Source organism: Mirounga leonina, unplaced genomic scaffold, assembly GCF_011800145.1.
Source record: "Mirounga leonina isolate KUSES-001 unplaced genomic scaffold, KU_Mleo_1.0 Mir_173, whole genome shotgun sequence".
In the NCBI taxonomy this organism is placed as follows: Eukaryota; Metazoa; Chordata; class Mammalia; order Carnivora; family Phocidae; genus Mirounga; species Mirounga leonina.
In genome coordinates, this window is record NW_023270447.1 from 30,056,942 (window position 1) to 30,071,168 (window position 14,227).

Genomic DNA, 14,227 nt, shown 5'->3' on the forward strand with positions numbered 1-14,227 from the left:
GGATGTTAATAGGGAGCAAAATTCTCTCTCTAGAAATACCCCCTAAAACTTACTTTAAAAAGATTCTTGAATGAATATTAAAACTGATCATATTTTAGGTGATTTAAGCATACCACATCTGCAACCGCATTAAAAGGTACCCACAAACCAAAATTATATTTCAAAGAATGTATTCCATACACGTAAGACCAAACCAGAGTCTGTAACAGTGTCTAAAAACAGATCTTATGGATTTTTTTTAAAAAGAATGGCTCATTTCTCCAGAGATGGATCATCCACGTCATCATCATTCTCGTTTCCCATCACCAATGACTCCCCAAACATCAAAGACAAATTCATCTGGGAACGCAAAGTCTCCGAGAGTTTCGTCGAGTGCCACAGCAAATTCATCTGGATTACCTTTGTCCTTTCCAGCTTCCAATATTGTGGTAGCTATCAAAAACAATTTTTAAATATTAATGAGACATGAGACAGCATCAGAGCACTGAGAAAAATGGCAGCAGAAAAATTACTTTCTACATGTAACATGCATAGATCTATTTGTAGTACAAGCTATAACAGTAACATACTATCATCTATCAGGGTAGCAAATACATTTTTATTTTTTTTTTTTAAAGATTTTATTTATTTATTTGAGAGAGAGAGAATGAGAGACAGAGAGCATGAGAGGGAGGAGGGTCAGAGGGAGAAGCAGACTCCCCGCCGAGCAGGGAGCCCGATGCGGGACTCGATGCGGGACTCGATCCAGGGACTCCAGGATCATGACCTGAGCTGAAGGCAGTCGCTTAACCAACTGAGCCACCCAGGCGCCCGCAAATACATTTTTAAACAGTCTGTCCACTGCACCCAGATTTGCCACCCCTGGCCTCTCCTCCACCTTGGAACCCATCAGTCAAGAACTACTGGTACTCCTCTGGCTCCAGAAAGGAAACCCTGTGGGTAACCCTGCCAGGAATCTCAGAGTACATCATACCTCTTCCACCTGCCCACAGTTACTAGCTCTCTCTGCCCCTTCTACCAGCACCCCACACCAAACTATGATGGAACCTAGTACTCCCCGATCCTCCAAAAAACAAAGACAAAGGATACAAGTTGGCAATGGGAAAATCAAGGTAGGGAGAAGAAGATGATATCGGTCTACTCAGGGAATCAAGGTAACTTTTCCTGAGCCCCTTTCTAGTTTGAGATAGAAAGTGAAAGTGGTGCTCTTGTTCTGTTTTTCTAGTAAATTGCCAAGCCCCAGTTCTTATGTCTGGAGAACCAGCATCTTCAGGAGTACACATTCCCATGGGACCTGCCCCAACTGGCTGGGAGCCCATGAGGCTCGGCTGTTTTGTTCTCAGTCCCTTTTAAGCACCAGCAACTGGAAAGAGACAGTGTGGATGTGATTTAGGACTTGGGTAAAGAACATCAGGTAAAAAAGAAACACCAAAGCTCAGCATCTCCTTTCCTCCCAGGTTAAGGCTGAACAATTCAACAGTTGTAGGATTTCTCTGAATGAACCAAGAGGTCTGGTCTTTCAGCTAAAATCCACTAGGGCTCTTAAGAGCATTTAAGGACTGCGCCTTGTCTCAAACAGTTCTGTACTAACACAGGTTAAAGGGAAAGGAAGAGATGTGGCCCAAAGTAATGACTGACTGACAAATGGACAGAAGGAAGGTAGGATCATGAGGAACAGGATATTTACATAGTTTCAAAATATCTCTCCACCAAATACTTACTACAGAAAGAATAACTTTATAGTGGAGACAATTCGCAAATACCACTGTAAGTCATCAACATGAACAATATCAGAAATAGAAAAATTCCTATGCCTCCTGGTAAGATGTAATTGAAAAGAAAACAGCATCACATTTGATATTTTTGCCAGAGGTATAACCTAAACGTAATTCTGGAAAAAAAAAAATCAGACAAATCAGAATTGAGGAATATTCTATAAAATAACAGCTGTACCCTCCAAAAGCATTAAGGTCATTAAAATCAAGAGTGGGAAACTGTTCTAAATTGATATAAATAAAAGTAACATAAGATTTTGAACATGCTCTTCTGCTATAATGGATATTAAGGTATTTAGTGAAACATAACATATGAATAAGAGATGATAGTAATGTATCAATGTTAATTTCATGATTCCTGGTAATTGATATTGTGGTAAGCTAGGAGAATATATTTGTTCATAGGAAATATGCACTAAATTATTTGGGGGCAATAAATATTGTTAATTTATTCCCATGCTCAAGGGGAAAAAGTCTTTGTACTGTATTTATAACCTTTCTCAATGTTTAAGATTGCTTCAAAAAATACTTTTAAAAAGCAGTTATGAGGGGCGCCTGGGTGGCTCAGTCGTTAAGCGTCTGCCTTCGGCTCAGGTCATGATCCCAGGGTCCTGGGATCAAGCCCCACTTCAGGCTCCCTGCTCAGCGGGAAGCCTGCTTCTCCCTCTCCCACTCCCCCTGCTTGTGTTCCCTCTCTTGCTGTGTCTCTGTCAAGTAAATAAAAATCTTTAAAAAATAAAAAAATAATAATAAATAAAAAGCAGTTATGAGTGAGGAGGAATGGATTCCTTCTCATCATTATTCCTCTCTCTTATCTTGCCTCAGGCCTCAGCCCTGACCCAAAAGCTTCTACATTTACTGTCAATCCAACCAAACACTTCAAAGAGGAAGGAGGCCTTCAGCTTCAGCTCCAAAGGGTTTGGCCAAGTTTATTACAACTTTTATATATATTTTAAATGGCATACCAATGCTAGCCAGGATATAGTGAAGCAAATATTCAGATACACACAGGCTTGACTTCTTAAACTTAGCTTTTGAAAAATAATTTGACAATCAGTACTATCAAAATCCTTAAAAATGTTCACATCCTAGGGGCGCCTGGGAGGCTCAGTTGGTTCAGCATCTGACTCTTGATTTCGGCTCAGGTCATGATCTCAGGGTCATGGGATCAAGTCCCTGTGACAGGCTCTCTGCTCAGCAGGAAATCTGCTTCTCTCCCTCCCTCTGTCCCCGCTTATGCTCTCTTAAATAAAATCTTTAAAAAAAAAAAAAAGAATAAACTCCCAACAGATCTTGAATAGCCTACTCAGTCTTTTATGCCCATAGGAACCAGTTCAGTGTCTTATACACTGTACATGCTGGTAGATGCACAGGACAGGAGGCGGCTTTGTAATTATACTTAAATAATTTTTACACCGATACAGTTAACATGCATTGGAGAAAGCAAAACCTAGAGGTCTGGTCCTATAGCCAGGCTATGGAAAAAAGAGTAACCAAAACTTAAAGATTGCAAAGTAGGACTCGAGTTCAGAATTTTGCTAAGCCTACCATTTTAAATATTTCTCATAGGCTCCACAGATAGCATTTGTTGAGACAGTTACCTAAAGATTATACTAACAGGTGGGTGATACACAATCTAGCAGAGGAAGAAAGAAGATGCACACAGGAGATATAAGAAAATCTACATTCAGAAGCAAAAACTAACAGTGCAGATGAATGACGCTCTTAAATGCTGGGGGGACACAAAGACCAGAATCAGATGTTCACTGATGGACAATGAGTCAGCCAATCACTCACTCACACACATACACACACCTGCCTGACTATAAGAAATAACTTGGTACATGGCTGTATGATACCTTGGGAAGCTCAGCAGCATCGTCTAGTGCACTAAGCCCAGGATCAATATATTCTGGACCTTGCCTACTCTGACTTGCAAACTCTGGCTTGGGTTCCTCAGTTGCAAAATGAGAAAAATGATGGTCTCAGATGCCCATACCACAACCTTACAATCCAAAAAAACTGTATAATCTCACTCATGCACTCATGCTGGTACAGCAGAAAAGTTAAACTTCCACACTAAATACAGTCCCAGAGTTGGTCAGCCCTCCAGTATACAGTCCTACCTCTACTACCACTACCATTATTACTAGTAATAATTATTAGTGATCATCACTAAAAATAGCTGTACCTATTATTTATGATGTGACAGGAATTTTATACATATTATTTCATTTAATGTGTTGGCAACCCTTTGAGGTTTTTATTATACCCCTTTTACAAAGATGTGGAATTTAAGGTTCGAAGTTTAATAATTTGTCCAAGGGCTAAAGTTTCAAACTTATGAAGTTAGGACTCATACTCTCTGTGTATTCACTATTTTTGTGCCTCTCAACACACAGTCAAGAAACATTTACCAAATATTTACTCCAGGAGAAGTACTGTCGTAGGAGCTGAGATTAAAAGCAGTACAGTATCTGCCCTCAAGGAACTCCTGATCTGCTAAAAGTAACAAAAATACCAACTAGGCAGCTTTGTTAAGGTGTTAGAAATACTATATGTAACACAGTGTTCCATAAATCTTTTAAAAAACAGTAAGGAATCGGCTATATGAATTTTCAAAGAAATTAAGAATGGAGCATGCACTAAAACATGCACAAATTTTTGCTAATGAATGAAGTATAAACACATATTTTGAACACTCTTAAAGGAGAAGTAAATTGGTATTTTATCCTTTTTGATTAAAGACTATATCTTTGATTTAAGAGAAAAGCAAAATGAAGCTTTTAGCAAAAAGAAGCACTTTTTATTAAGTTACATCACATTAATATGACAGCTACTAAAATGCTTTTTACCTATAATGGATCTGCAGTACACTGCAGTAATATTTAACACCCAAATGCAATCTGGCCAGAAAAAAAAAAAAAAATCCACTGAAAGAATAGACATGTTATACCACATCTAGCAGCTAAGTGCTGACCTCTACTGGCCATTTTTAAAATATCTTTTTATCATTTCCGCAACTGAACAATTTTTACATCATTTATTAACAACAAACTTATTTTGGTGATATAGGTCAATCTATATTTCCCACTAAGTTTTTAAATACTTAAACAGAACTTTTAAACAGAAGATACTACTGCAGATGAAAAATCTTGGTATAAAAAAAATCCCAGATCTGAATCTGAGCTCTTAATTTGTTAGCTGACTTTGGGCAAGTAACCAAATGTCTCTGAATCTGTTTTCAAATCTATAAAATGACACAGAGCAGGATTAAATAAAGATTAGTCCTAAACATTGTTAGCCACTGTTAACCATCTGTAGTTGTATCTCCTTCTAAGAGAGATCTTTAGCACTTATTTCCCATAGACTTTTCACAAATAATCCATTTCAAAGAACTCAGGAGTCAAACATCAAAAACACGACCAATGCTGAATATGGTTTTTTTGTTAATGAAAATCTATTTCCAAAATCACTGGCTTTATCTGAGAAGGTGACTTTCTACAGTATTCACGGTTTTGAATTCATGGAAGAAAGAAAATCATTTGTTATTTGCAAAGAAATGTAATTATTTAAAGGTTTTTTTTTTTTTTAAGATTTATTTATTTGAGAGAGAGAGAGTGAGAGAGAGAGTGGGGGGAGGGTCCGAGGGAGAAGCAGACCCCCTGCCGAGCAGGGAGCCCGATGCGGGACTCGATCCCGGGACTCCAGGATCATGACCTGAGCCGAAGGCAGTCGCCCAACCAACTGAGCCACCCAGGCGCCCCAAGAAATGTAATTATTTAAATGCCATTATTGTATTTTTTTTTAAGGAGCTAAAAAAAAGTTTTATAAGAAAAAATTACTTAGAGTTATCATTCAAATTTCTTTTCCACACATTTCTGGATCTCTTAATAAATTAGAAATCCTAAAATTCTGACATGGCTAGGATGATCTCCAAACTCCTAAATTGGTATCATCAGGACATATTATAGTTCTATATATAATTAACACAGTTGCCTTAAATATGCATGAGGAAACTTATATGATACAACTTTTTCATTAAGTTAGGTCAATCTCCTACAATATGTTACAGGACTCAAAATCTTCCAGAATCCATTTTTCCACCATGGATAACATTCCAAGGCAACACATGTTGAAAAGTTGAAAAGTCAGTTCACAGCTTAACTTTACAACCAAAAAAAGCACCGTTAATTCCTAAACTCGTTTCAATTATTTTCCATTTTCAAGTGGTAAATACAACCCCAAAGTTTTGTGAAGATAGTGTTTTGGTTTTAGTCATTTTATTGCCATATTACCTTTTTCACTTTTTAATGTAAATTTATATTAACAACTCCGGAATAACATGATGTCACTGCAATCTGCCTTAAGACTTAACATTTCTGAAAGCTAAGAACACTGAGACATAAAAACAAGCAAATACATTCATTTGTTGAATCAGTGTCACATTTGTGGTTTCTATTTCATGCTAATCAGATCTGAGTAATGACAGAAATTCCTAATTTAACAATGGTTGACATTCTTCAATTATTTTCCTTAAACTTTACGTCCCTAGATGACTGATCACATTGCTAATCATGTATAATGATAATGACTTTCCGAGTCATTGGAGGAATTTGCTACAGATGATTAATTAACTTTACTATGGGATTACAAGTTAATTTACAAGGAATTTGTGAGGAATGTTTAGTGCCCTGAATTTGTCAGAGTGAAAGAAATGGGTTCTTAAAGAACCACTCCTTAATTCACTTAGAATTACTCCACTATCTATTGTTCTTCCATGTATACTTGTATATATTTAATAACAAAAGAACAAAACTAATTTATTTAACTATTCTAAACTTACACTTAATTAACTATAAGGCCTATACCTAAAATTAAATTCTAAAGACTATTTTAAACTCTCCCCTTTGAAAAGTGTGATTCTCCTAAATTTGAGTTCATCAAGATCTAGCATTGATAGGCTGTTTCTGAATCTTATAATAGTCAGTTACACTGTTTGAAAACTTCTCAACTAAATAGAGATATGTATCATTTTTCCAAACTGTCTAATCTGCATTTAAGAGCACTGCCATTCATAAATCCCCTTTGTTTGTTTTTTTTAAAGATTTTATTTATTTATTAGAGAGCGAGCGAGAAACAACATTAGAGGGGAGAAGGTCAGAGGGAGAAGCAGGCTCCTCGCTGAGCAGGGAGCCCGATGTGGGACTCGATCCAGGGACTCCGGGATCATGACCTGAGCCGAAAGCAGTCGCTTAACCAACTGAGCCACCCAGGCGCCCATCCCTTTGCTTTAATTTGCACAATTTTCATAGGCCCACCTCACTTACGCAAATCTGTCTTTCCAAATGCAAAAGGGTTGAGGAAAAGTTTTTGTAGAAAAGTTTTAAGATGCTGGCTTTCTACAGGATAATCTCAGCTTGAACTTCTTGTCTATATGGAGCAAGTATCTATTATATGCAAATTTTATATTTTGAATCAAGGAACTAGAAAAAAAGAGTAAATTAATATTTCTTCAATTGCAGACAGCATCTGCATATCCAACATAGAAATTTTATTTTAAAAGTTCAGAAAGGCAAGAAAAACATAATAGACTCTATAAGAAAAAAGAATGAGTTGAAGTAGAAAAGGAATAATGAGTTTCAAACGCTCTACCTGAGCCAGAGTAAAATACTTTACACCTGGTAGCAGGGAAACAAAACAGTACAAGTCTTTGGCTTAAAAAAAAAAAAAATGTATTAAGTACCTGATCCACACACACACACTCTGAGCGCACACACGGGTGCATGCAGACACAAGCCCAACCACCGCGGTGCATACTCTTTCACCACCCAGCATCCCTCTGCCCTTCTCAAGGGCACTTTCTTCTGGCTCCTACATGGGAGGCGCCAGGATTTTCACCAGCTCAGCCCTAGTATTTCAGTCACTCTCAGCTCCGGAGGTAGAGCATTTGACCCAGACCCAACCAACCCCCAGCCTCAGTGAGCCCATCAGCCCAGTCAGAGTCAATCCTCGGCATTTTGTTTGAATGACTTGGAAAAGGCCCTCCCCTGTTTCCCATCATGCCTGACACTAAGGTGTAGAGGATGGAGCCATGGCCATCATTTTGACTCCACGAGGGAGGGTCTGAAGTTGCCAGGGGACACCAGCGGGGCCTAAAATGCAGCCTAAGTGGAAAGAAGAGAAACCACATCCTGATGATAGCATGAGAACTCCGGATCTAGCCATTTCTGAAGGCAGGACCTACCTCTGAAGTTTTCAGTTATAAAAAGCAAAACAATTCCCCTCTTTTATCCTTTAAGTCAGTTGGAATTCAGTCTGTTGTTATTGTTTTGTTATTTGCAATTGAGAAATCAAGACCCTGACATCCTAGTGACAACATAATACCCAGCAATTCAACTGCTCAACTGCCCTGATCAGTCACACACCAGGTGTGTCCTTTTTCTTCCTGTTTGATTCATTGCTCACAGGATCTCAGTAATCCTATCAAGTGCATACAGTACATGATATATAATTTAATCAATGTAGATCTGATGTATCAAATACATTCCATATGTGCCATTTATAAAATTTGTTTATATATAATTTTTAAATCTGTAAAACAAGCTTATGAAGGAAGGCTATTATTATTATAGTTTATAGATTAAAAACTGAAGGTTAGAAAAGTTGACTCGCAGCTAGTAAATGGTAAGGGCCAGGTCTTTTCATTATTCTTTTATGTTTTATATCCTTATTTTCATTATGTTTTTCTCATCACTTTATAGTTTTTACCTTGAAAAGTATCATTGAGTATAAATGCAAGCAAGACATAAAGCAGCACTAAATTCAATTAAGAAATGTAAGACTTAAAAAATAGTATAATCTTACCTAAATCAGTATCTTGAATTCCCATGTACAACTCAAGAAGATCATCAATCTTTTCAATTGCTTTTTTTTTGGTTTCAGAGGGCTTTATCAAAGAAAAGAGAAATAAGATACTATTTTTACATGAAATCTGATGTGAAGCCAGTTCATGGTTGTGTACATCAGCTTATTTGGATGGAAACAGATCTACAATGTGCTCTGTAACTCAATACAAATCAAGACAGTAAATACTTATTTTTGGTGTTAGTGTTAAGTGTATGGATTCAAAGAAGAAAAGCCAGAACAGAGTCTCCAAGTAGCTGGCAATAGTCTAGAAGGGGAGACAAAACTGTGAAAATAAGTAGCTATGTAATAATGAGGAAAAATTTTTAAAGGATGTAAGAGGCATCACAGGCAAAGTAAATTTAAATCTCTTAAGATTCACAGAAGACTTGAGAAAGAAGGTGACTTAAAAACTGTTTTCAAAGATACACTGGTGGAAAATAAGCAGGAGAGAGCACTGCAAATAGAAGTATGCAACAGGGGTGCCTCGCTGGCTCAGTCGGTGGAGCACAGGACTCTTAATCTCAGGGTTGTGAGTTCAAGCCCCACATTGGGTGTAGAGATTATTTAAAAATACAATCTTTAAAAAGAAAAAAAAAGCATTGCAGTTGACACGCTACCTCTATGTGAGGTCACAGAGTCTGATAAAGAGTATAGCCAGACAGGACTAGATCTTAAAGGGTCCTGTGTGCCATGAAAAGGGCTTTAGCCTTCCTCTTGCAGATGAAGGGTCTCCAAACCTTTTACTGGTTCACACCAAAGTGAGCCAAACATTTCTGAACACATACTATTTTTTAATTTTATTGTATTGTTGAAATAACTTTATAGGCCCAAGATGGAGCTGTGCTGTCCAAGGTGTCATGTTATCTAACTTTCTTGGCACTATAAATAATCTGCTTAATCAGGGGGCGCCTGGGTGGCTCAGTTGGTTAAGCAACTGCCTTCGGCTCAGGTCATGATCCTGGAGTCCCGGGATCGAGCCCCGTGTCAGGCTCCCCGCTCGGTGGGGAGTCTGCTTCTCCCTCTGACCCTTTCCCCTCTCATGCTCTCTCTTACTCTCTCTCTCTCTCCAATAAATAAATAAAATCTTTAAAAAAATAATAATAATAATAATCTGCTTAATCAGAAACACTGATTCTGATTCTGGGGCGCCTGGGTGGCTCAGTTGGTTAAGCGACTGCCTTCGGCTCAGGTCATGATCCTGGAGTCCCAGAATCGAGTCCCGCATCCAGCTCCCTGTTGGGCGGGGAGCCTGCTTCTCCCTCTGACCCTACCCCTTCTCATGCTCTCTCTGTCCTTCTCGCTCTCAAATAAATAAATTCTTTTAAAAAAAAAAAAAAAAAAAAAAAACCACAGTATAATCCAGTCAGCCAATCTCCAAACACAAGCCAACTCTGGGACTTCTCACCCCAAACAAGACTATGTGGCCCCAGCCAGTCAAATATTTTCTATTTTTCTCTTACTTGTTCTTTAATCTTTATCCTATCAAAGCTTCTTGCCTTCTACCCCATTTTGCAATTCTCTGAAAGGAGACTGTCCACATCATGAATAAAGTTTGCTTGTATCATGTAAATTACCTTCTTTAATGATTCTTTTTAATTTTAGTAACGTTTTATTGTATTTTGTTTATTTTTTAAAGTAAGCTCTATGCCCATGGAGCTCGAACTCACAACCCCGAGTGAAGTGTTGCATGCTCTACCAACTGAGCCAGCCAGTCACCTTCTCTTTAATCATTTTTAACAGTATGTGTCTTTCATAAATTATACACATTACTATATTAATATATTGTATACATTATAAAAATACACAAAAAATAAAAATGTAAGGATGAAATGATGAAACGATCATTTTGTTATTGTTAAGATTTTATTTATTTGAAAGAGAGACAGAGTGCAAGCAGAGGGGCTAAGGGGGAGCTAAAGGGACAAGCAGACTCCTCACTGAGCATGGAGCTCAACGAAGGGCTCGATCTCACAACCCTGAGATCATGACCAGAGCTGAAATCAAGAGTCAGATGCTCAACCGACAGAGCCATCCAGGTGCCCCAACAACTATTTTTAAGTAATTTTTGTGTATTAATGGTACCAAAATATTTTGTTCTTCCTAAAACTATTAAAGGTTTATGTGAAAAGCATGGTTGGATGCATTTTATTATTCTTTGAAAATCTTGGTTTAATGTTGACAAAGTCTGGTTCTACATTCAGTTTATTTTAATACTTGGTTTTAAATAGCTTCCTAGCTGAAAAAGAAATTACCCAAAGATGTGAAATAATCAACTATCGGCGCAAATGTAGAATTCAAGATTATTTTGTAAGAAATTCATAGTACTTTTAATACTATTATAAATATATGTTGCTTTGTGTTCTCCAAACTTATTAGAAATACGCATTTTATTACAAATGTCGATTTTTATTTCCTTGAGGATATTACAACTTTCTCATATTTTTATTTATATGAACTAAGCCTTAAAAACAATAACGATATACCACTCTTGCCTTCCTTACAGTATATTTTGGATGTGCTGTGTAAAGCAACAGGCTATGCTAAGAAACTTGGATGTCCACCTTTGTATCAACCAGCCATATTGTAAGTTTTCATAACAAATATCAGTACTTCCCATACACAATCAGATGTCAATATATTACCATTTTACCTCCTAAATAGCTCTTGAACTCATCATCTCTTCTCCACTCACATTCTGATTGCCTGGGCTCAGCTCTCATTTTTTTGGTATTTGCAGAAGTTTTCTAATTTTTCTCCCTGCCTGCAAACTTCACCCCCTCAAATTTACCCTGCTCAACAATCCATCCACTAGAACCAAGGGATTTTCTAAAATGCAAAACTGACCATGTTGCTCTCCTACAATTCTTAAATGGCTCCATTTCCACAGACCTTTCACATTCTGACCCAGGCCTCCTCACGCCCCCACCAGGTCCCTCCAGCACTCCACACCCCAATCCCATGGACACTCACAAGGTCCCCCAAGCCCATCATTATTTCAGGGCTAGAACATTCTTCTCCCCATCTTTAACCAACTCAATCATTTCTTCAGGATGAAAATCCCGCCCTACCCCACCCCCTGCCACCTTTCTCTCTCTTCCCATCCCTGACAGCAGCTGATCAGCCCTCTGTGACATTAAATCTATTCCCCAGTTTTCAATAGCTTCTTTCAACAACTCCCTCCCCTTAAAGGAGAAACAAGGTCTTTATTCATCTTTGTATCACCAGCACCTGGACTGTAAAGCCTGTCTCAAGAAACACATACTGAATAATTTATAAGGTATGCAGGTGGAATTTTCCCACAGTTTTCAGAATTTGTGCTAGGTTAGAAGGCGGTGACTTGTTTCAGATCTATAAATTCTTTAGATGATAAGACATTTGCACCAAATTAATATGAGTACCAAACTAAATTTTTCCTTTTATTATGGGCTTCTTTCAATTACCCTATTTAATGAAACACGCTATGCAAATAGGAATGGAGTTTTAGATGTTTATCTTCAAATGAATCTTTCCTACCTCCCCAGATAGATCTTCAGCTGCTCTTTTTCATCCCAGCACCTTATACATAGCAGGTGCTCAACACATATCAATTATGTTAACTATTCAATGACCCTCCTCCTGAAGTGACATGGAGTTTTCCCACTACCTCTGCCTCCTTTGTAAGCGGTTTTAAGATCTGTCCTTTGTTCCTCCCGGCCTGGACTGGAAAGCGGTGGGCATTCTCCTGGCTCCCCCTGCAAGCTCCTCCTCACTGTTCTTCCATTCTCTTCCAGATTCCTTTCTTCTACTCAGGTTTGCTTATTCATGCAATAAACACTTACTGGCCCACAGCAATATGCCTAAGAGTGTGCAGGACACTGGGAAAGTAGAGACTCAGAATGGCCAGATGTCACTGCCCTGAGTTTTTCACATACCTCATCATATCTCATTTGCAGAATGCTTCTGGCCCTCCCAGGTCTCTTCCTTGCATTTGCCTCCACATCAATCCTTTCATTCACTACCCAGTACCCAGGCACCCAACTCAGAGTCTTCCTCTGGATTCCCCCCCCCCCACCAACTGACAACATTCTGGGTGACTCAAACATTCAAAAGCACAACCTTGGCCTCACGGTTCCTTGAGTGTCTGCTCCAACAAACCACCCCCATGACTGACCCTGGAAGTCGTCACCCAACAAGTTCTGGGATCCCACTCTGTGAAAATGGCCTCCTCCCTGTTCACCGGTCTCACTCTTCTGCTCTTCAAAAACATGGGGAATCCTAGGACAATATGAACACACAACTAGCCGGGTCTGGCACTTGTACCCTCTCCTATGCAGGAACTCCCCAGCCTCAGACGCACGCCTGACCCCCCCCCCCCCGCCCCCCAGCTGCCTATAGGACAACTTCATCACCGCTGTCTTCACTGGGTGAGCATACCACCGCTTGCCACCTGGAGTCCTTAACCTGTCTCCCTTAACCCCTACTGTTCTCTCCTTCCACCTTTCGTCCCTCCATTTCTCTCTCCCCCTTTTGGTGTTTTTCACTCAAAAACTGACCAAGTCAATCAGCAAAATCCTACCCTTCTCAAGTTTAAATGCATCATTTATTAATTAATTCAGCAAAGATGTGAACTCCTTTGATGTGCCGGGTCCTGTTCTAGGCGCTGGGGTGACATGTGAACAAGACATGTGAGCAAAGGAACTAAACAGACAAGAAACAAAGATACAATGTGTCCTATTGTGCTTAATGCTTTAAAGAAAATTAAGGGCAAGCAAGATTGGGCAGGGGGAGGGGTGGCAGGAATTGCTTGTTATGCAAGATACTCAAAGGCCTTTTAGATAAGGTGATATGTGGACAGAAACATGAAGAAGTCAGTAGAGCCATGCCCCTAAATGGGCAAGGCATTCAGGCAGAGGGAACAGCAGTACAGAGATCCTGAGTTGTGATGCATCTGGAGTATTTGGGGACAGCAAGGAGGCCCATGTGGCTGAAGCAGTGAGAGCCGAGAGGAGAGTGTGGGAAACGAGATCAGAGAAGAAATGCAGAGTCAGATCATGTTGGTCACTCTGAGGACTTTAGCTTTTATCCTGAGTGGCATGGGAAACCACTGGAGTGTTTGGAACAGAAAAGCAACCACTTGTGTTTTTAATTCTGGCTGTTGTGCTGAGCACAGCGGGAAAGAGAGAGGGCAAGGGTGAACACAGGAAGACTGAATACAGGTGACTGCAATATTCAGGACAAGATGTAGGTGCCTTGGGCCAGAGTGATGAGGGCAGACGTAGTGAGAAGTTGCTGGATTCTGGTCTATTCTGGAGGTAGACCCACAAGGGTTTGCTAATGGAAGGGACATGGAACATGAAAGAGAAGAGTCAAAGAAGACTACAAAAGGTTTTTACCTGAGGAGACTGGAGTTCATGAATATAATCTTTCATTATCAAAACCTTAAGTATGCCTGCTACTACAGGTGGTCCTGAGACTTTCTCTTGGCTCTCAGGGAACTTTGGTTAAGTTTTTGAGCCAGTCCAGATATCCACAGATTCTAGCAAATGTTGTCTGCAGATAGCTGA

General features: G+C 39.2%; 1 protein-coding gene across 2 annotated transcripts in view; it reads right to left on the reverse strand.

Moving 5' to 3' along the window:
- Positions 1 to 250: 250 nt before the first annotated feature.
- The window catches only part of GIPC2 (GIPC PDZ domain containing family member 2), a 73,014-nt gene continuing 59,037 nt past the window's right edge, over positions 251 to 14,227 (reverse strand). The window contains exons 5-6 of one of the 2 annotated variants that reach the window (XM_035018226.1): positions 8,643 to 8,724; positions 251 to 432 (exon numbers count right to left, since the gene is read on the reverse strand). In XM_035018226.1, coding sequence (XP_034874117.1) covers positions 287 to 432; positions 8,643 to 8,724 — 228 coding nt within the window. In that variant the 3' untranslated portion in view covers positions 251 to 286. The remainder of the gene's footprint in view (positions 433 to 8,642; positions 8,725 to 14,227) is intronic. The other variant, XM_035018227.1, reaches the window with a different exon arrangement.